Source organism: Phacochoerus africanus, chromosome 15 (genome assembly GCF_016906955.1).
Source record: "Phacochoerus africanus isolate WHEZ1 chromosome 15, ROS_Pafr_v1, whole genome shotgun sequence".
Taxonomy (NCBI): Eukaryota; Metazoa; Chordata; class Mammalia; order Artiodactyla; family Suidae; genus Phacochoerus; species Phacochoerus africanus.
Window position 1 is genome coordinate 39,763,569 of NC_062558.1, and position 23,571 is coordinate 39,787,139.

The 23,571-nt window shown below is 38.5% G+C and overlaps 1 protein-coding gene across 2 annotated transcripts in view; it reads left to right on the forward strand.

The window, feature by feature from the left end:
- Positions 1–23,571, forward strand: part of NAA25 (N-alpha-acetyltransferase 25, NatB auxiliary subunit) — a 76,729-nt gene that overhangs the window by 31,504 nt on the left and 21,654 nt on the right. For both annotated transcript variants that reach the window (XR_007132157.1, XM_047760019.1), the window contains exons 11-17: positions 868–980; positions 7,418–7,625; positions 8,446–8,535; positions 12,565–12,745; positions 13,833–13,932; positions 19,672–19,823; positions 20,361–20,486. Coding sequence is in view for 1 of the 2 variants with exons in the window: in XM_047760019.1 (XP_047615975.1) it covers positions 868–980; positions 7,418–7,625; positions 8,446–8,535; positions 12,565–12,745; positions 13,833–13,932; positions 19,672–19,823; positions 20,361–20,486 (970 nt within the window). In the remaining variant the exon portion in view is untranslated. The remainder of the gene's footprint in view (positions 1–867; positions 981–7,417; positions 7,626–8,445; positions 8,536–12,564; positions 12,746–13,832; positions 13,933–19,671; positions 19,824–20,360; positions 20,487–23,571) is intronic.

Genomic DNA, 23,571 nt, shown 5'->3' on the forward strand with positions numbered 1-23,571 from the left:
GCATATGGAAGTTCCTGGGCCAGGGGTCCAGTCAGAGCTGCGCCACAGACCTACACCCCAACACAGCAATGCCAGAGCTAAGCCACATCTGCAACCTATGCCAAAGCCTAGGAACCTACATCCTCATCGAGACTACATTGGGCCCATAAGCCACTGAGCAACAGTGGGAACTCCTTAGTCTCTTGGATCACAGAGGCCTGTGAGAATCTTAATTGATTAAAGCCATGGTTCTCTGTTCCCAGAAACGTGTGAGCAGGAAATGAGGCTTTAAATCTCACAGAGACCTTGTTAAAAATCTCTGCTTCCTGAATATAGTTCAAATTGAGAGCATTTTATTTTTCATATGAAAAAAAAATGAACTGGTAGCTTTCTTCATATCCATGTTTAAATTTTCCATAGTGAGTGAGTTTGGATTTGTTGGCTTATGGCTTTTCCCTTTTATTTTCTCTTCTGTTGGTGTGCCTGTTGACAAATAGTACTTTTAATTTAGTTAACATTTATTTAATACTTGTTAAATAGTTCAGGAACTGTTCTGGGGAAAAGCATATTTGTTTAATATTTGCAATATAAACTTAAGTCTTTAATGAAAACCTTTTTACTATTTAAACTTTAATTGGATAGAAATCTTCACATTTCCTCAGTGTATTAACAGATAAACCGCGTTTGTAACATTCAATTCTTTTTTAAAGTATTTGTTTATTTTTAAACTGGCAAGCCATCTTCTGGCCCTCATTGTCACTGTTATTGTTATTCTCATTCAAGCTAGATCTTCATTTAATAGAAATGTTTTTAAAATCAGACTTCTTACTTAAGTTAAAAGTTGCTCTAGTTCATGAATAATTTAGTGATTCCTCCCCCTACCCTTAGGTGACCCAGAAGAATTAATGTTCCAGTATTTTAAAAAGTTTGGGGATAAACCTTGCTGTTTCACAGACCTGAAGGTGTTTGTTGACCTCTTGCCTGCTACCCAGTGTACAAAAGTAAGTGCAGATCAGAGTTCTGTTGGGTGCCAGTATTTCTTGTAACCAGGTTAAGTGTTTGGGTTTCCTTTTTTTTTAAACATTTTTGGGGCCTCACCTGTGGCATATGGAAGTTCCCAGGCTAGGGGTCGAATTGGAGCTGCAGCTGCTGGCCTAGTCCATGGCCATAGCAATGCCAGATGCAAGCTGCATTTGTGACCTATGCTGCAGCTTGCAGTAGTGCTAAATCTTTAACCTACTGAAACAGGCCAGGAATTGAACCTGCATTCTCATGGATACTAGTCAGGTTCTTAACCCACTGAGCCACAAGAGGAACTCTTTGAGCTTCCTTTCTAAAATTGGTGAGAGTGGTAAACATGAGATACCAAGATTAACTAGAGTTCCCTGGCAGCACAGCAGGTTAAGGATCTGGTGTCACTGTGTGGCATGGGTTTAGTCTCTGACCTGGGAATGTCCCCATGCCGCAAGTGCAGCCAAAAAAAAAAAAAGATTTGATAACTCTTTTATCAAGCCATGTAGTTAGGCTACAGTGAGAATAAGCCAGCATATGGAAGTTCCCTGGGCCAGGGATTGAGCCCATGTCTCTGCAGCGACCCGAACAGCTGAAGGCAGATTCTTAACCCACTGTGCCACAGTGGGAACTCCTTTTGAGATTGTGTAACCTTTTGAGATTGGCTTCCTTCACTCAGCATAATTCCCTAGACATTCGTCTGTTTTTTTTTTTTTTTTTGGTCTTTTTGTCTTTTTGTTGTTGTTGTTGTTGTTGCTATTTCTTGGGCCGCTCCCGCAGCATATGGAGGTTCCCAGGCTAGGGGTTGAATCGGAGCTGTAGCCACCGGTCTACGCCAGAGCCACAGCAACGCGGGATCCGAGCTGCGTCTGCAACCTACACCACAGCTCACGGCAATGCCAGACCGTTAACCCACTGAGCAAGGGCAGGGACCGAACCCGCAACCTCATGGTTCCTAGTCAGATTCGTTAACCACTGCGCCACGACGGGAACTCCCATTCGTCTGTTTTATTACATGTATTTGCTTATTTCTTTTTATTGCTGAGTAGCATTACATGGTATGGCTCTACTATGATTTCTTTAACCTGCTGAAGAATATCTGGGTGTCTAGTTTTTGGCCATTACAAATAGAGCTGCTCTGAACATCTCTATACAGGTTTTTTTTATGTAACCCTAAGCCTTCATTTCTCTGAGAAAAATTCTCAGTAGTGCAACTGTGGGGTCTTATGGTAGCTGAATGTTTAGTTTTTTTTAAGAAATGGCCAAACTTTTCCACAGTGGCTATATCTTTGTTTTTGTTTTGTTTTGTTTGCTTTTTAGGGCTGCACCTGAGGCATATGGAAGTTCCCAGGCCAGGGTTCAATTCAGAGCTGCAGCTGCTGGCCTATGCCACAGCCACAGCAACACAGAATCCATGTCATGTCTGCAACATACACGACAACTCAAGGCAACACTGGATACTTAACCCACTGAGCAAGGCCAATGATCAAACCTGTATCCTCATGATTAGTAGTGTGTTTCGTTACTGCTGAACCACAGTGGAAATTCCACAGTGGTTGTATCTTTTAAATTCCTGTTAGCCGTGTATGAGTAATCTAGTTTCTCTGCATCCTCATCAGCATTAGATGTTGCACTATTTTTTATTTTATTTATTCTAAAAGCATGTAGTAATGTTTCATTATGGTTTTAATGTGCATTTCCCTAATAGTTAATGCTGTTGAACATTTTTTTTTTTTTTTTTGGCTTCTTAGGGCCACACTTGTGGCATATGGAAGTTCCCAGGCTAGGGATCGAATTATTGGAGCTACAGCTGCAGGCCTACGCCACAGCCACAGTGATGCCGGATCTGAACTGTGTCTGCGACTATACTACAGCTCACGGCAGTGCCAGATCCCTGACCCACTGCGTGAGGAGGGATCGAACTTGCATCCTCATGGATACTAGTTGGATTCGTTTGCGCTGCACCACCAAGGGAATTCCTGTTGAACATTTTTTTCATGTGCTTATTTGCCATGTTTTTTTCCTAAGTGAACTGTCTGTTATTTTCGTTTGTTCATGTTCCAGTTGATTTTTTTTTTTTACTGTTGATTTTTTGAGAATTCTTTAGATATTCTAGATACAAGCTTTGTCATATATGTGGTTTCAGATATTTTTTCCCAACCTGAAGCTTTTTATCCTGTGTTTTTTGTTTTTTTGTTTTTGTCTTTTTAGGGCTATACCCACGGCATATGAAGGTTCCCAGGCTAGGGGTCCAATTGGAGCTGTAGCTGCTGGCCTACACCACAGCCACAGCAACACAGAATCCGAGGCACGTCTGTGACCTACACCACAGCTCACGGCAACACTGGATCCTTAACCCACTGAGCGAGGGCAGGGATTAAACCCACAACCTCATGGTTCCTAGTCGGATTTGTTTCCACTGCACCATGACAGGAATTCCGCTTTTTATCCTGTTAACAGGATCTTTGCAGAGTAAAGTCTTAAATTTTAATAAAGTCCAGTGGGCTTTCCTCTTAATGTCTCTGATTTGCTGAAAATTGTAGTGGTTAATTGCTAATTTTTCAAATCGTGATTTACTCTTGATGAAGCAGTCTGAAATTTTAAATCTTAGGGATTAAAAAATAAATAAATAAACTTGAGGACCTAAATAGACATTTCTCCAAGGAAGACATACAGATTGTCAAACAGGCACATGATAATGTACGTAACATCACTAATTATTAGAAAAATAATAATCAAATCAAAACTGCAGTGAGGTATTCCTTCACAGCAGTCAGAAAGGCCCTCATCAAAAACTGTACAAATAGGAGTTCCTGCCATGGCACAAGGATTGGGATCATTTCTTCAGTGTTAGGATGTAGGTTCAGTCCTTTGCTCAGCATAGTGGGTTAAAGGATCCGGTGTCGCCATAGTTGCAGCATGGTTGCAGCTGTGGCTCGGATCTGATTCCTGTCCTGGGAATGCCTTATGACTCAGGGCAGCCAAAAAACAAAAACAAAACCAGAAAACCCCCAAACAACTGTACAGATAGCAAATGCTGGAGAGGGTGTGGAGAAAGGGGAACCCTCCTACACTGCTGGTGGGAAAGTAAATTGGTGCAGCCACTATGGAAAATAGTATGGAAATTTCTGAAAAATTAAAAATAGAACTACCATATGATCCACCAGTCCCACTCCTGGGCATATATTCAGAACAGACAACAATTCTCATTTCAAAAGAATGTGCACCCCAATGTTCATAGCAGTGCTGCTTACAAATTGCCAAGACACAGAAGCAAATTAAATGCCCATTAGCAAATGAATGGATAAAGAATGATGGCTAGAGCAACATACATACCCATTAACAGATGAGTGGATAAATTAGATACACACACACACACAAGGTATATAAATGGAATACTACTCAGCCATAAAAAAGATCGCTGCCATTTGTAGCAACATGGATGAATCTAGAGATTATCATGTTAATTGAGCTGAGTGAGAAAGACAAATATGATACCACTTATATATGGAATCTAAAAAATAGTGCAATTGAATTTATTTACAAAACAAAACAGACACAGAAATAGAAAACAAAATTACATTTACCAAAGGGGAAAGAGGAGGGAGGGAAGGGATAAATTAGGAATATGGTATTAACAGGTACACACTCCTATATATAAAGTAGATAAAAAGGATTTACTGTATAGTATAGGGAATTATATTCATTATCTTTTAATTGTTGAAAATGGAAAAAGAATGTATATATGTATATATTTGGCTGTATATGTAGCAGAATCAATTTGCTGTATACCTGAAGCTGATACAATATTGTAAATCAACTCTACTTCAGTAACACTTTTAAAAAACCTGTAATTTTGGAATAATTTTACATTTACAGAAAAGTTGTGATGATAGTACAGAAAGGTACACTATGCTCTTCACCTAGCTTTTCCCCCAACATTATCATCTTAAATTAGAGTGGTATATTTGTCAGAACCAAGAAGATGACATTGGTATATTACTATTAACTGGCCTCTAGTCTTTATTGGTGTTTCTGTAGCTTTTCCATTAATGTCCTTTTTCTGTTCTGAGTTCTAATCCAAGGCACCCTGTGGTAGTTAATTGTCATGTATTGGGAGGTTTTGATGTGAATGAGTTAATGTAAATCAATTATATACTGAGGTAGAGAACCTTACCTTTAGACTCCTCATCCACGGAACATGTATTGCATCAGATTGCTCACCCACTGATGAGACCTTCATACCCTGTTCCATATTAGCATTTAGCCTAGAGTATCCTTGGATATGGGCAATTGAAGTATTCTACCAGCTGGAACAACAGTGTGCCCAAGGTAGAATAGAGCACCATATAAAGAAATACTGTTATGTATCAAGAAAGTCTGTGATTCTGGTCAGTGTTACTCATAAAAAACTAATTAGTGAGGGTTGGAAGTCTTCTTATCACAGAGCTGCCAGCACCTGTTCTTCCAGAAAGCCTCTGTCATCCCCACATGAATGAAGCTCATTGGGAGCACAGTGGAGGTAACTAGACTATTTGTTGGGTGACCATATTCTTATCCCACCAGCACTCTATACTTTAGTAGTCTTGAGGGTTATACATCTAGGGCAGATGGAGCAGTACATTCACAAACTGATAAGTAGCCAGTGATCTCTTTTGGGTTCTGAAATGACTTAACACCTTTCACTTTGGTTTAAAAAAAGCTGCTCTTGAGGTTGCTGTGCTTATACAGCACAGGCCTAAGCTTTAGAAGTTTTCTAGATAAATTGCAACATACCCAGAAAAGAAGATTCTGGGTTATAGGAAGACTTGAAAGCTTATGAGAAAGAAATGGTTGAGTGGAAGAGAGAGATTTGGTCTGTGAGGACAGAGTACTTTCTTTCTCATAGTTTGAAAAGATCCTGTAGAAGAAAGACGTGACTATGAACCAGCAAGAAGTTGTTGCAGGAAATTAAGAATTTGGCTCAATGAGAAAAATATCTTTATTATAGTCAGAATTCTCTAAAAATAGAGTGTGTGAGTTTCATGTTAATGGAGGGATTTAGGCAGTAAATACAACCACGTGGGAGAGATTCACTGAGTAAGTGTTGCACATATTTTGTGCCGAGTGCTAAGATAGGAGAACGATTGATCATGTTTTATAGTGCTTACTGTCTTGTAACTTAAAGCATCAAATGATGGAAATGCATTAGAGGAATGTTTATATTGCCTTAAGCTGAGATTTATATAGGTTTGTTGATAAAAATTTAGTACCAGAAGCTCTACTTTACTGGCATGTTTGAAAGTCTTAGGTCATCTGTGTGACCTCATATAGTAATAATCTACTGTGAAGAACCCTCTAGAAATACTGAAATACTGGCAGTGATGAGGTAGTCAGTTTTGGTGAGACAAAGGATTTAAAGGTGTTGCAATGGGTTTTGTAGTTCTATGTACATTTTTAATTAAGGGGGTAATTTTGCTGCTGCGACTTTTTAAATGTAGGATGACTTCAATAGCTAAAAATCCTGCCACTCAGCAGTATGTTCATCAGAGGATTATAAACTGTCCATGTAAGATTCAAATTGAGAACTGTTGTCCCAATGAATTAGGAGACACATCTTTCTAAAATGGGACTTGCCCCTAAGAATGGGCCATTGAGTCCAGTTATCCTCCAGGATCACCTTTTTATGTTTTGTTTCCTTTGCTTTGTGGTTTTAAGCTAACAAAATGGTTCCAGTTTTTAAAGAAGCTTTTGCATAGGAAAAAACTGTACAGACTAGAATAGAGAAAGAATGTATTTTATCACAAAATCTGTTTAGAAGGTTCTTTAGCATTTAGTAAAGAAAGCCTCATTACTAAACATAACTAGATAAATAAGATGGCTTACAAGAATGGAAGAGCTAGCAGTAGAAATTATATAGACATTTAATCAAAAACATGAAAATCACTGCAACTTTGTTGCAAATATGATTATCTGATCACAATAAAATTCATACAAATGTAGACAAATTGAAGCAAAATCACCACGGATGTGAAACTGCATGATAAGTGGGATTTTTATTTTACTTAATTTTTATTTATATCAAAAAATTACATGTATAAAATTGAAAAAGTCATATGATATCCTTAAGCTTATACTTAAAAACAGTTGCAGCTCTTTGCTTTCTCCAGCTCTGGTTCTGGCTCTGTACAGGCAAATCACTTTCAACTCTTAACTGTTTCTCTGTTATTTACCTCCTAAATTATAAGCTTATACAGCTTTTTGTTTATTTTTACGGTTCCAGTCTTCATCTATTGGCGCCCTACGTGGAAGGCAATCATTTCATTCATAACATTCCACTTCCTCCCTTACGTATTTTCCCCCTGATATAGTTCAGTAATTATTCAGTGTTTATATTTTTATGACTAAATTTTCACAGCTGAGCCACTTTTTTTTTTCCACTTTGCAGTTTATTAATCAGTTACTTGGAGTTGTTCCTTTGTCAACACCAACAGAGGATAAGCTGGCACTGCCTGCTGACATCAGAGCTCTGCAGCAACATTTGTGTGTGGTGCAGCTGACGAGGTTACTTGGCTTGTACCACACGATGGATAAAAATCAGAAATTGAGTGTGGTCAGAGAATTGATGTTAAGGTACCAGCATGGACTGGAATTTGGTGAGCAACCTTTCAAAATGTGCAGTAGTTCCCTAATCTGCTAAGTCTTAGAAGTCAGTTTTTTATCACTCATAGCACGATGTCTTATTGCTTTTGGCCAGGAAAATATTTTGTCAAGTGGGAATATATACCATCCAAATAATAAAGGGCAAAGCCTTTCTTAAGCTTGTAGTTTTAAAAAAATTTAGTTGGCTTCCAGATGTACATATTCTTACTGATCTGGCAAGTCAACTCTATAACATTGGGGCTCAGATATGCTATAGAGTTTAAGAAAATTGTCACATTTTCTACTTATAGGCCTTAATGTTCTTATTATATAGACTATGTAAGTGAACAAAAAGAATGTTGTAAAATGTGAGATAAATATTTAGTTTAGGAGTGGATCATCTTCAGATTATTAGATATGTGTGATAAAATATAAATTACCTGACTAGATGGTGTTAGTATTTCTCTAACTATTCTGAAAAATTAGGTGAAGTAACGAGCAAAATATTACTTTAGTTGTACATAGCTCTTGGCTTCTGTTCTTTTCTTCACCTAAAACCTCCTTCCAAATCTTGCTGCTCTCCTTTTGGGACTATTTGGAATACCACCTCTGTACTGGAACCCTTCCTTCTGCTCCAGCTGAGTGTGGTCTCACTATCCTTTGACTCTTTTGATTCATGGCTTATAGATTCCTTCTGGTATTTACCCCATTCTTATTAGTTTCTTTTCTTCTTTTTCTCTTCTCCCTCCTGTCATTTTCTTGCTTTAAAAAACTCTTGGGACAGTAATAATTGAACAAATCTTAAAATACAGATATGATTTTTTTCCCCTATAGGGAAATCCTGTTTGAAAACCGAATTGCAATTTTCAGACTATTACTGTCTCCTTGCTGTCCATGTGCTTATTGATATATGGAGAGAAACAGGTAAAGAGCAGTGATTTCAGTTTAACTTTACTCTTTGTTTTTATTGGTTATAAATCCTTAGACTAATTATATAATCTGAGAATTTGATTGATGCTTTTAGGTTTTTCTTCCTTGCCCTTCTCCAGCCCTCCTACCCAAGTCTCCAAGTATCCTCCTCTCTGTAATCAGGATAATCTTAAATCAGTGGATATCTGTTCTGTTTTTAAATGTTTCTGAATAGTGAGTAAACAACCTATTGCAGAGTTATAATAATTAAAATACAGAGAAACTGATTCTAAGATAGATGTATGGGTCCATGGAATGAAATAGTCATTTTTGTTCACTTAAAAAAAATAGATATGCAGGAAAAATACATTCTTTTTGGAATATAGTTAGCCTATTTAAGACAAAAATATACTATATGGTAAAGGAAGCATCATGAGTCATTGAGTAAGAGAAAGATGATTCAGCAAGTGATACTGAGATTGCCTTTTCTTTAGTCTCACCTTCTGACATTTTCTCTTATTAAGCAGTTTTTGAGAAAAAATAACCAGTTACTTATTGCATATTATTCATGAGAATAAACTATGGAAGGAATAGGGCTGAGGAAACAATGGGGGTGTAAGACAGACACAACTCTGCCCTCATGGGTCATTTCACTAAGCACTCAATTTTGATACTGTCCTCCTCATGCTTAAAATCCTTCAGAGATGCCCTATTTTCCTGAGGATAAAGATCAGCCTTATTAGGATGGTTTGCAGCGCTCTCTGTAATCTAGCCTCTGCTTACATCTCCAGATTCTTAAGTACTTACAGCCCCGGATTTCTTTCTTTTTTCTTTTCTTTCTTTTTTTTGTTTTTGTTTTTTTTTTTTTTGCTACTTACATCACTGAACATTATGTTGCCACTCTCTGAAATAACATTCTTACCTCCTTTGTCTAACTTTTACTCAAGCAGTGCCTCTGACAAGCCTGTCTTGATTTCACCCCCTTCCTCATTACAGATTTTGTGCCCCCTCTGAACTTTTGTAGGACATTGTATATACCTATATGATAGTACTCGTTAAACTGTATTGTACTGGGGTTGGGGATGAAATCCTTTTCATCAGAGTACTTGTTATCTGGAGCCACAGATTCGGGAGGGTGCATAGGCCTGTAAACATCTTCTTAATGTAAAAATCACTAATAAACTTTCTTACTTAGTAATTTGCTCCCTACTCATATACCCTTCCCCACTTATTCCTAGCATCTGTTTTTTGCTCATAGTGACTATTGCTTTGTTAATCTCTTGGTTTTGGAGCAAGATATCTTATCATATAATAATAGCAGTTAACATTCATTGATCATCAGGCACTTGGAAGTGCTTTATATGAACTAACTAATTTAAACCTTGTAACAAAACAGTTAGGATTATTACAGTTTGCAGATGAGGGAAATATAGCACAGAGAGAAAGAAGTTAGATAGGTTGTCCTCATCATATAGTGCAAGAATTTTGGAAGTTATAGACATTATAGATGCAAGGTTTCTTGAAGTCAGTGAAAGTGATGTTGAAATGCTCTAGTCATAGGCATGGTCATTGTTCAAGGTGGATCCTACAGAAATTAGAAAGGTATAGAATGTTGGTGAAGATGTTGAAAGAGACTGATTTTGAGTGTGAAAGGATTAAGAAGAAGTCTTTAGGAAATTGATACGCTCAAATAGTTTTACAAAAAAGCATTTCTTTATGATCATGCTGCAAAAATAAAATGGGGGGTGAAGAATGTCATTTTTTTCCCTCCAGGTTTTTAAATTTTATTTTATTTTATGGCCACACACACGGCATATGGAAGTTCCAGGGCCAGGGATTGAACCTTTGCCTCCACAGTGACCTGAGTTGCTATAGTCAGGTTCTTAACCCACTGCACCACAGCAGGAACTCTTCCCTCCAATTTTTTTGACATATAATTGATACATTTCATTTTATTAGTTTAAGGCATATAATATAATGATATATGTATATATTGCAGAATGATTACCATAATAAGTTTATTAAAGTCCATCAAGTCACATGGCTTCAGTTTTTTTCCTTGTAATGAGAACTAAGATCTACTTGTAGCAACTTTCAAATACACAATACAGTATTGTTAGCTATAGTCACTGTGCTGTACCTTATATTCCCAGAACTTATTTATCTCATACCTTTTTGTTTTATTATTTTGTTAAATTATAAAATTTAGTTAGAAAAACTTTGTGACCCCGCTCCTCATCAACCCTTGCTGCTTTTTGATTTGGTAAAGAATTTGTATAGAGTTATAGTTATCGCCTTAATTTTGCAAAATAAAGTAAGATGATAAATATCTTTTTTTTTTTTTGGCTGTACCTGTGGCATGTGGAAGTTCCCAGGCTAGAGTTCTATTGGGAGCTATAGCTGCTGGCTTATGCCACAGACACAGCCATGGCAACAGCAACATGGGATCCAAGCTGCGTCTGCAACGCTGGATCCTTAACCCACTGAGTGAGGCCAGGGATCGAACCCATGTCCTTATGTACTAGTCGAGTTTGTTACTGCTGAATCACAACAGGAACTCCAAGATGATGAATATCTTTATAATGTTGGATTTAAAACTTCAGAAGTATAAATTAAATTTTGTTTCCATTTAAAAGAGATCTTTAATAAGTTTTTAAGAAAACATTCTGATGTTAGTTATCCATGAATAACTAGGACTTTAGAAGTTATTATCTGTAATTGTCCAACTCTCTCTTCTACCCAATTCTGCACCTCTTGAGGCCAGGAACCACCTATGGCTCTTATCTCTGGGTCTTATTTTTAGCGTTAACTGCAGAGTTTAGGTCATTGAGTGTTGAATTAAATAAAATTATGATTTTAAAGACCAGATGGACACATGTGAAAACACAAAACTGGATGTATGCCATGATTACTACTGTGTAAAAGTAATTATAGTCAAAAGCAATACATTAATCATGATGGTAGTTTGCATAGTTTGGATAGGATTGTGGATGATATTTACCTAAAGCCCCAATTTTTAGTTATATCTTGTTTCTTTTCTCTTCGAGAAAATGCATATAGAAAATAACTTTATAATTTTAAAGGCTCAGTGAAACTTATTTTAGCTATTTTTTCTAACTGTAAAAGAAATTTACAGTTTGTAAAAATTTTGGAAAACGGTTTATTTTTATCTCACTTTCCCAGCTTCTAAAAAGCACACTCTAATATTTTTGCATATTTCCTTCTTTCTTCCTATGCGCATGTTTTATATACTTAAGATGAACTCTTCATACGAGTTTGAATTCTGTTTACATTTTACTGATCATGATTACATAATTATTTCACTTGCTATAAAAACTCCTTGTTAATGTTAAAGTGCTATATGATGTTTCCCTGTGTGGGTGTACTATAGTTTACTTAATCATCCCTCCATTATTTGTACAATGAATGTTTTTGTATATAAAGCTTTATTGGCATTTCATAAATTTTCTTTAGACACTTTCATAGAAGAGAAATTATTTATTCTTTAAGAATATTGATGTGTGTAATGTTTTGGTTTTTGGTAGGCCAAAAGGGTGTATCATTTTAGTTTGATTATTAATCAGCAAGTTTTTTTTTTTTTTCCAAAAATTAGGTGACATCCTATTAGTAGCGTTATATGTGGAAGAAAAATGTTTAGAGAAGCCATCTGTCTGGGGTCTTGTAGAGAAAAATCCTGTACTGGGAAGATTGGTGAATTCTAGTTCTCCTTCAAAGTCCATTTCTTCTCAGAATCTAGGATCCTATGAGATTCCAAACATCTCAGCTTATAAGTTTGCATCACTTTTGTAGATGCAGGTTTAAGAACCGAGGTAACTATTGAGAAGCTGTCTATTCAGGGAAATTCAGGGAAATTCCTTATTTTGCTTACGGGTGTGTATCTAAAATTGGTTCTCTGTCACCCAAGCTCATTCTTAGAAAAAGTTAGGGGAGGTGATGATGTCAGTAATTTTTTGTCTTTCGTTTTTGAGAAACTTCCATTTGCTATCAAGATGTGTGGATAATGCTATTATATTTTGATTCTAGGTGATGAGACCACTGTGTGGCAGGCCCTGACTTTGTTGGAAGAGGGATTAACCCACAGCCCTTCCAATGCTCAATTCAAATTGCTGCTTGTTCGAATCTACTGTATGCTGGGGGCATTTGAACCAGTGGTGGATCTGTACTCTAGCCTTGATGCTAAGCATATCCAGCATGACACCATTGGGTTGGTAGTATATACTCTGAATAATGACAGCAGTGTGAGGTCCTCATATGTGGAACTGTAACATTTCGACTTTAGCAGAAAAGTATTAAGCTTTTTAGATTAAATAATCACCTGTTATGATCCATTTCAAAGCAGAAAGAGTTTTATATCTCTCAACATTTTGTAGTAATTTTAAATTTGTATGGTTTAGGAGTTCCCTTTTGGCCCAGTGGGTTAAGGACCTGATGTCACTGCTGTGGCTCAGGTCACTGCTGTGGCTCAGGTCACTGCTGTGGCATGGGTTCCATCCCTGACCTGGGAACTTCCACGTGCCATGGGTATGCCCCCCCAACTTTTTTTTTGGTATGATTTAGAAATGGTTTTCCCCAGATACAGTAGTTGTATACTTTGAGCTCTTTTTCTTAACATGCCTTATTTTGAATTCTGCTTCCTCCTCGCAGTTGAGGTTGACACATGTACTTTATTTGTTTTGCTCCCAGAGATCCTTTAAATTTGTATTTTGATTATTTTTTGTGATGAATCAAGAATATTTTCTCCATGTGCTACAGAGCTGTTTTATTTATTTATTTATTTTTATCCTTTTAGGGCTGCATTCACTGCATATTGGAGGTTCCCAGGCTAGGGGTCCAATCAGAGCTTCCCGCCTACACCATAGCCACAGCAACACCAAATATGAGCCATGTCTGCAACCTACACTACAGCTCACAGGCCAGATCCGTAACTGACCGAGTGAGGCCAGGGATCAAAAAACCCACATCCTCATGGATGCTAGTCAGGTTTGTTACCGCTGAACCACAGTGGTATATACAGAGCTATTTGAGGAGGAGAGCATTCTGTTCTCTAACAATTTGTGTTCCATTAATCATCTGAGTGTAAAAAAGTGTGGCATAGAGTTTTAGGTCTCCCACAAAACTGAATTAACTTTGCTGTTTTTAAAAATTTGAGTCTGTGAATTGTATAATTTTTATGGCAGGATGTTTTAACTTTTCATGTGCGTAGCTATTTCTCTACCGTAATAATTTGAATTGTAGTACTTGATGCTAGAGGTGAGTAGGTATAACATTTTTTTTCTTTCCTTCCAACCTAGTTATCTTTTGACTCGATACGCCGAATCCCTAGGTCAGTATGCTGCTGCATCCCAATCCTGTAACTTCGCGCTCAGGTTTTTCCACTCCAACCAGAAAGATGTAAGTGAAAAAAATTTTTTGAAATATGATCTTGCCTGCTGAATGCACATGATTCAGAGAGCATCTTCCCTCTGGTCAGAAGTGCATGTGTTGAAGTGCACCAAGGCCTAGTGCCCTTAGACCATAGCTTACTGGCTAAGGCTGTTAGGTAAAGGTAAAGAGTTATTTATGGTTGTTAGAATGGGTATGTTTAATAGAATCTGTGCAAAGGTGCATTTAAAATTGGGTATTAGCAGAGTAGGAAGTGTTATGCCTCTTCGGTCTGTCTTTTAATCTCTGAGAGACTTTCTAAGGGCATAAGAAATAGCCCATAAGAATTTATAGCAGAGGATGCCATATATGGTTCTTCAGTAGCAGCTGTTCTCTGTTACTTTTATCTATGTAATGTTTATAATCACAGTGCTCTTTACCAACAGAGAGTACACTAATATTTTCTTAGAATTATAAAAATTGACCAGTTGAAGGACATTTTAAGAAACTTAGGTCAATAGTATGTTTTTTAAAGTAGCAATAAATAGAGCTTTTTTGTGCCATAATGAAAGGATGGGATTTGCACCATATTTTTCACTGCAGGCTGACTTGGTCTCTACTTGTCATTTAGGCAGAAATATTTGTGGGAAAACCATATATGATCTATACTCAGTTGATGAGCTATGCAAAACCATCCAGGAACATATGTGAAGAAATCTTGTCTCTATAATGGTCACTACCTCCTTGGTTCTCATGTGCTTCTAAGACTCATCACCTGGAATTTGGCCATGCCAGATATCTGCCCACTGTGTTCCATTTTCATGGTCTAACAGTAACTAAGAAATTTGGCAAAGAAGGTTTCTGGTTCTTCTTGGCACACACTTAAGAGGTTTTTTTTTTTTTTTTTTACAAAACCTTTGTAACTGTGATAGCTATACTTATCTTCCATCTAATTCTTTGGGGGGATATATTAAATAAAAAGCCAGATCTGGGCAAAAGCATTTCTGAGCAAGAGAATGTAGGTTTGTTTTTCTCAGCTTGTGATAATTATGTTCTGACATACTCCAGGGCATGATCTAGAAGGCTGATATAGCACATGGTGTTGACCTTGGCATCATTAGTTGACTTTTGAACTCTTTTCCCTCCCCCCCATGACTCTACTTCCTGACAGGATAGTATGTCTGTTCAAACCTCATTTTGTGCCCTAGTTTCTGGTCAAGGAGAGATGGAAGTGGGTATGAGCATTTGAACATATACCTCAGAAGGAGCTTGCCCTGCTTTGATATCAGAAGGGCATCTCTAGTACCTTGAGTCTAAAATCTAGTGTTGGGGAGTTTCCCTTGTGGCTTAGTGGGTTAAGAACCCAACATAATGTCTGTGAGGATGCAGGTTCAGTCCCTGGCCTCACTCAGTGGGTTAAGGGTCTGGTTTTGCCACAGGCTGTGGTGTGGGTTGCAGATGTGGCTTCGATCTGGCATTGCTATGGCTGTGGTGTAGGTCTGCACCTGCAGCTCCAATTTTACCCCTAGCCTGGGAACTTCCATATGCCGCAGGTACAGCTGTAAAAAGGAAAAACAAAAAGGAGAAAGAAAAAACCTAGTGTTGGAGTTTGCACTGTGGCGCAGTGGGTTAAGGATCAGTATTGTCTCTGTTGTGGCTCTGATTGCTGCTGAGGCTGGGGTTCCATCCTGGGCTGGGTGCGTTGGTAAAAATAAATAAAAATAAAAAATTTTCCTAGTGTGAGTGGGCAGTTGAGTTGTAAATTCGTGAGTTTTCACTGTGTGTTCAAGTATCTCTGAAACCTCTTGAAGTTTCACTAACAAAACAAAAATCAAAAGAAAAGTGTATTTCAAATCTCATCATTCTGGCTCTCATTACTGTATTTCTAAGGAAGAGGTTATTGAAAGCATTTGATATACTGAAGAATCCTTTTCAAAGTTTTGTTTCTCCAATAGCTTTGAGGTGGTAGTGGGGGAGTAAGTAAGGGGTTAATCCAAGCCTGGTGGTTGGTTTTACTCCAGTTTTCAGTCATCCAGCATTTTTATAATTTTTTTTTTTGGTCTTTTGTTGTTGTTGTTGTTGTTGTTGCTATTTCTTGGGCCGCTCCCGCGGCATATGGAGGTTCCCAGGCTAGGGGTCGAATCGGAGCTGTAGCCACCAGCCTATGCCAGAGCCACAGCAATGCGGGATCCGAGCCGCGTCTGCAACCTACACCACAGCTCACAGCAACGCCGGATCGTTAACCCACTGAGCAAGGGCAGGGACCGAACCCGCAACCTCATGGTTCCTAGTCGGATTCGTTAACCACTGCGCCACGACGGGAACTCCCTATAATTTTTTTAAATTAAAGTATCTTAGTTGATTTACAGTGTTGTACCAGTTTCTGCTGGACAGCAAAGTGACCCAGTCACACACACACACACACACACACACACACACACACACACACACACACACACACATTCCTTTTCTTATATTATCGTCCATCATGGTCTATCCCAAGAGACTGGATATAGTTCCCTGTGCTGTACAGCAGGACCTCATTACTTATTCATTCTAAATATAATAGTTTGCATCTCCTAACCCCAAACTCCCAGTCCATGCCACTGCCTCTCCCCTCCCTTCCACTCTCTCCCCCCTCACAATCATTCAGCATTTTAGAAGAGCTATATTGTTCTTCTACATTGTTTGGAAAACAACACACACACAAAACAAAGCAACAAAAAGTATTGTAATAGGGAAAGGAGATCCTCAGGAGTGATTTGAGAGGGCATGTTGTCCTCAGTGGCTTTTTGTACCCCAGTTTAATGTTTTGCTGATGGTTGTGTGTGTCAGCAGTGACTAATTCATCTGAATGTGCATAATGCCGAAGCTGATAAAATTAAATCATTTTATTAATCTGGGACTAGGACTCTGCTTAAAATTTATTTTTATTACTCCTAAGAAAAGAGCTATTTAATCATATTAAAGTAGATAATTGAGGATGAGAGGAGAGGTCCTGGTCAAAAGCAAAGCATAATACAGCAAGGAAAACATACCTTAAACTGTAATGCCTAGCCCAAGTCCCAGAGTAGGAAAATGGAGACTGTGGTGTGGACCATAGAGTTTGAAGCTAAAAAAGATCACAGTTGTAGTGTTAGATGTCTAGTGTAGTATGTATGTAGTGTGTATGTTTAAACCTTCTGATGGTATTAGAAATATCTCTCTGGAAAGCTAAAGATCTGTGCTCTATATCTTTATTTGTGGTAGTTTTTGGCATCCCTAGATGGTTTTTCCTTGAGTGGCTTATGTATTTCAATTCCTAGCTAGCTCTTTGAAAGAACACCTACCCTTTAAATGGAAAATCTGCTTTGTGAAGCTTTGTGCTGTGGGATTGAAAGTTATATTTGGAAGGCCTGCATAGGGATTTTCTTTCTGGTAAGGTCATTGTCTGCTGTCATCTTACTTTGGAATAGATTTTTGCAATACAAAAATTAGAGCTTGATGTACATACTCCAAACGTTATTTACATATTTATACTTTTAAAAAATTGCCTTTAATAGTCTCTGTTTTACTTATTCATGGAGATCATTATTCAAGGGTTTAAGTCCATGTATTTTGATAATTTTTACAGTGAACAGGGTTCATTTCAGGAATTCATATGGGATCTAAGTAGCCTCATTGGTGCATAAATGAGTAGAAATGGGTACGGACAACATTCTCTGATATTCCAAAGTCTTTAAAGTACTCATGGCTTCCAGTTTTGCCTGCAGTTCCAATAGGCGTTGTTTCTTCAGATCGTATTACTTCCTCAGCCCTTGTCCTATTGATAGCTGCACAGACCCTTTTCTAGCTCTGCAGTGATACTTTACTGCAGTATTAAAGGAGGACTGTCTTAGAGAAGCCAGAGAACTATAGGTACCTTCTTAGTTTGTTAAAGGATTGCATTCCCTTTTTGTGGCCCCTTATTTTTTGCTTGCCTTTTTTCTAAAGTGGTATTCCGTGGACCACTCAGAAGTTAAAACTTTCTCTAAGCTTGGTAAGGCTGGGTTCTTTCCTTCAATCATAATAATGTACTTTGGAACTGTAATTAATAAATTCGATTGGGGTCTCCAAAGTCAAATTTTTATCCTCATTAGTTGCTGGATCACATGTTCCTAACCAGCTGGTTTTTTCAGACTGTAAGTTCCTATTGCAAGGGCTGATGGTAAACCTTGCTATGTTTTCCAAGCCAAGAGGCCATCGGATAGGCATACGTGTTAAGGGTATCCTGGCCTCTTCTTAATTGGGCATATCACTGTCCTTTAATCAAGCTAAAAGATACATTTGAGCTTTTTCGGATAGTCCTTCTTTAAACCTGCAGGATCACAAGTAATCTTTTTAATTTTCTTGTGTCCGTCCGTCTTTAATTTCTCCAGATACTGCAGGCAAACAGCTCGCCGAGGTGTCCCATGGGGGTTTAAAAGCCGCATCGAATGCAGTTGAATTAGCGCCCGTGGCGCAATCCCGCGGCCTGAAATGAACCCTGCGAGGCTGTGTATCAGAGGGTATGTTGTTGACTATCGGCCTATTTTCCTACTGGGCAAATTATTTGGTCATAGTGGAGATGGGGGCAGAGCTGACTGAGGCTGTGCAAAAACATTGGCTTTTCTAGAAAGGATCTTTGGGACAGACATCAGCTTTGAGCTTAACGTTTTCCTTGCCCAAAAGGGTGCCCTTCTGACTTTGGATCCTGATGGCATAGGCCCATACCCATGAAAAGTTCTTCCCTAAGATTTTCTTCTATTGTGCTAGAATTTCTGTTTAGAATTCTTTATCTTATCTCTGTTCATGTTTCTTCTGTATACATGTATTAATCTAATTAAAGCACATGCGAGTGTTTACTTATTTGTTTATGGAGTTTTCTAGCATAGTAATTTGGATGGACAGGTAACCTGGTTTTTTAATTCTCTTTGTCCTCAGAATGGTTTATGACATGACTTTTTATAGGTTTTTGTTTTGTGTCTTGTATCTTGATGTATTGTACATATGCCCTGTGTTAGTGATACATTATTCAGAAGTAAATAAAACCAAGAGGACCTATCTTTTTTCTGAAGGAGAGTGATTTTTATTTGTGGTGGTGGTGGGAGGGTTATAGTATTCTGGTGTATAAAACAAAGTTTATCTTAGATGCAGAAAAACATGGAGTAATATCCCTTCCACAATGGCACTAACTAAATTTTTGACTGATGTGGTATAGCAAAACCTTTAGTCCCGTTGAATTGAAAGATATAACTGCTAGGAGAAAGTCTGTGTAGTTGTAGTAGCAGCTGGGTATTATTAGTAGTAATATTAGTAAAGAAGATACTTGAGGAACAAACAAACAAAAATAAACAAAAATAAAAAAGAAGATACTTGACTCTAGTATAGGATAGAAGAAAAATAACATTTTAAAAAGCGAATATTCTGGAGTTCTGCTGTGATGAAATGGGATCGACGGCGTCTTTGGATTGCTGGGATACAGGTTTAGGCACAGCGGGTTAAAGGATCCCGCATTGTTGCAGCTGTGGCATAGGTCACAACTGCAGCCCGGATCTGATCCCTGCCCCAGGAACTCTATATGCCATGGGGCAGCCAAAAAAAGAAAGGGGGGAAGAAAAGCTAATATTCTGTTTGGTGTCCAAGAACTTTAAAGATTAGATTCAGCATCTTAATTTGAGTTTGAGTGTTGTTTTGTTTTGTCTGGCAAGGTTCGTCTTCATTGCCTGACCTGTGAAATACTTATACCAAGGTGATGTCTTTCCTTCCCAGACCTCAGAATATATTATTCAAGCTTACAAATATGGTGCATTTGAGAAGATCCCAGAGTTTATCGCTTTTAGGAACAGGCTGAATAATTCCCTTCATTTTGCACAAGTCCGTACTGAACGGATGTTGTTAGACCTTCTACTTGAAGCAAATATGTAAGTATTTCACAAGAGCTTAGAAGGAACTAGGGGATTAGATTAGGTGCTGAGAGCCATTGATGAGCCTCATGGGTGCCATTAGTGGGCTTAAACTAAGGAAAAATGAGGGAGAAAAGTAGGAGGGAACAGGTAAGAAAGGGGAAGGTGCCTGTCATAGAGAAATGATAGAGTACTGCCAGCACCATCCCAGGTACCATCCAGAATCCAGCTAGGCCATGGTCGTTATCCCTGGTCCATATTGTGTTTACAAGTTTCTCCATTCCCTACAAACATGGGATTAAGGAATTAATGCTGGTGGACTTTATTTTGGCTGGGCCCCCAGATGCCTTTCTCTTACTGTGTAGCAGGCCAGTATGATCAGTACTTGATTTTATTTCACCTATTATGAGCTTTTACTTCTTGATAGTAAAGCCTTCCTTTCTTCTATCACTCTTCTTTCCTTTTCTTTCTATTTAGTAAAACAAAGTCCAGGGTAATATGTTTTCATGGCTATTTTACTATGAATAATACTTAAATAAATTTTCTATATCACAGATCAACCAGCTTAGCGGAAAGTATAAAGTCAATGAATCTTCGGCCAGAAGAAGATGACATTCCATGGGAAGCCTTGAGAGACAACAGAGACTTAAATGTTTTCTTCAGCTGGGATCCAAAAGACAGGTAACTGGAATTTAACCCTGAGCAATTAATTTTTAAAAAATGAGGATCTGTGGCCAGATCTGTGCCACATCTGCGACCTACACCACAGCTCACGGCAATGCCGGATCCTTAACCCACTGAGCGAGGCCAGGGATCAAATCTGCAGCCTCACGGTTCCTAGTTGGATTTGTTTCCACTGCATCACAACGGGAACTCCCAAAACTTAGACATTCTAAAAGAAAATATAAAAAATGTTTTAAATGGTTGGGAAAAGCTCTCTTATCATTACATCAGATCTGGAAACAAAGGATTTGACCTCTAAATGTTAGCCTTCTAGATAGAAGTAAATTTGTTAACAAATTCTAGAGGTATCTGGTAAATCATATATATCAATATCCTTCGTATATAGAGAGAACTCAGTAAATCCACAGAAGAAAACTAAAAAACAAAAGGGGCAAAGAATTTAATAGGAAGTTCAAAGAAAAGCAGTAAAGATTTGTTTTTTAATCTATCATTCAAAGATTTTATGTATTGGATAAAACAAGATTAACCCTTGTTCTAAGCAAGGTTATGGGAAAATGGCTGTTGTGCATTTACATGGCATAAAACTATATAAGATTCCTATAGGGAAATTTAGTGATGTGTGTCAAGATTGAAAATGCTGTATTCCATTTAAGTCAGCAGATCCACTTCTAGAAAGGTTGAAACTAAGGAATAAGTGAACAAACATGCAGAGACATGTATATAACATGGTTCTGAATATGCTGTGATTTGGAGGTTGCCAAGACCACATTAGTAATTTGCTAGTACTCATGGGATTAAACATATAGTTGTTCTCACATCTGAGGTTTCTTTTTTTTTTTGTCTTTTTGCCTTTTCTTGGGCTGCTCCCATGGCATATGGAGGCTCCCAGGCTAGGGGTCTAATTGGAGCTGTAGCCACCGGCCTATGCCAGAGCCACAGCAATTTGGGATCCGAGCCGCGTCTGCAACCTATACCACAGCTCACGGCAATGCCGGATCCTTAACCCACTGAGCAAGGCCAGGGATCGAACCCGAAACCTCATGGTTCCTAGTCGGATTCGTTAACCACTGCGCCATGATGGGAACTCCCTGAGGTTTCTTATAACGAAAGGATACATGACAGCATCAGCAAGGGGAAGAGGTACAGGTAGATTTTGGGGAACTCCATGCACAGATTTTCAGTGTTTTCTCCCTCCTATGAAGGAATGCACTCCTTTCTCTAGTAGTGGAAAATGTGCAATATTTCTGCCCAGAAAAGCCCATTAGAAATTTGGTGCCCAGAGTTTTCATTGGCTGGTTGGCTGGTTATGTAGGCACCCTCTATCTAGCATGTACCAGCATTTCAGAGTCCCTGAAGGAAAGCACAGTTCACTCTATACTACACAGTATGTACAAACAGTATAGACACAGTGAGCCACTCTTATCATTTAGGGAATGGTTGGCACACCAAGTTCCCAGACATCAGCCAAGGGCTAGCCTTGCAAATAGGCTGTTCTAAAATTAGAGCCTCAGGCTTGCTCCGTTAACTCTTTTCTTCCCCCCATTTTTGTTTTTTCTTTTTGGGGCCATACCCGCTGCATATGGAAGTTCCCAGGCTAGGGATCAAATTGGAGCTACAGCTGCTGGCCTATACCACACCACAGCAACACAGGAGCTGTAGGATCCAAGCCTCATCTTTGACCTATACCGCAGCTCACAGCAACATGGGATCCCTGACCCATTGAGCAAGGCCATATATTGAACCCACATCTTCATGGATACTAGTTGGATTCGTTTCCCTGCATCACAGCAGGAACTCCTTCCCCATTGTTTAAAGTTTTATTGAAATATAGTTGATTTAGGAGTTCCCTTTGTGGCACATTGGAAATGAATCTGACTAGGAACCATGAGGTTGTGGGTTCTATTCCTGGCCTTGCTTAGTGGGTTAAGGATCTGGTGTTGCCGTGAGCTGTGGTGTAGGTCGCAGACGCGGCTCAGATCCCACATTGCTGTGGCTCTGGCATAGGCCGGCAGCTATAGTTCTGAGTAGACCCCCTAGCCTGGGAACCTCCATATGCCGTGGGTGCAGCTCTAAAAAGACAAAAGACAAAAAAAAAGGAAATATAGTTGATTTATAAAGTTGTGATAATAATTTCTGCTCTACAACAGTGATTCAGTTATACATATAAACACATCCATTCTCTTTCAGGCTGTGTTAACTCTTCTGCACAGACTGTCATAAAAAGATGCAATTTGCAAAATAATATAAATACTATGAATTCATTTTATTTGTTTAAAATAAATTATGTAAATATTTTTAGTTCATTTTTGTGTATCTGTATTGCAAAAGTCTGAAAGGATTTGTATCAACCATGTTAATATTGTATGTTCTTAGTTATCAGGGCACATTTTCTATTTTTTAACTTTTGTTTGAATTTTTTGTATTATGTATTTTATCATCAGAAAAGTAAGTTTCATTTATGGGGAAAATGACCTATTAGCTAGGTTATCTTTCTTATTTTATGAATACCAAAATGGAGACTTGGATAATTTTGCTTTGTTCAGGATCATTCAGCTATTAAATGAAAGCTGGAACCATTCAAAGGCATCTTGACTGATAAAATTTATCTTGAAAAGATTTTTTTGGGGGGTGTTTTTTTAGGGCTGCACCCGAAGCATATGAAGATTCCCAGGCTAGGGGTCAAATTGGAGCTGCACTCACCTACCTATACCATAGCCAGTGGCCTATGCCACAGCCTCAGCAATGCCAGATCCAAGCCACATCTGCAACTTGTGCTGCAGCTTGTGATGACGCTGGATCCTTAACCCACTGAGGGAGTCCAGGGGTCAAACTTGCATCCTCATGGATACTAGTTGGGTTCCTAACCTGCTGAGCCATGATGGCAAACTCCAAACTTTGAAAGATTTAAAGGCAGCATGAGAAGTTCCCACTGTGGCGCAGTGGGTTAATGACCTGGCATTGTCTCTGTGGTGTTAAGGATCCAGCATTGGTGGAACTGTGACATAAGTTGCAGCTCCTGGCTTGGATTCAGTCCTTGGCCTGGGAACTTCCATATGCCATAGGTGTGGCCAAGAAAGAAAGA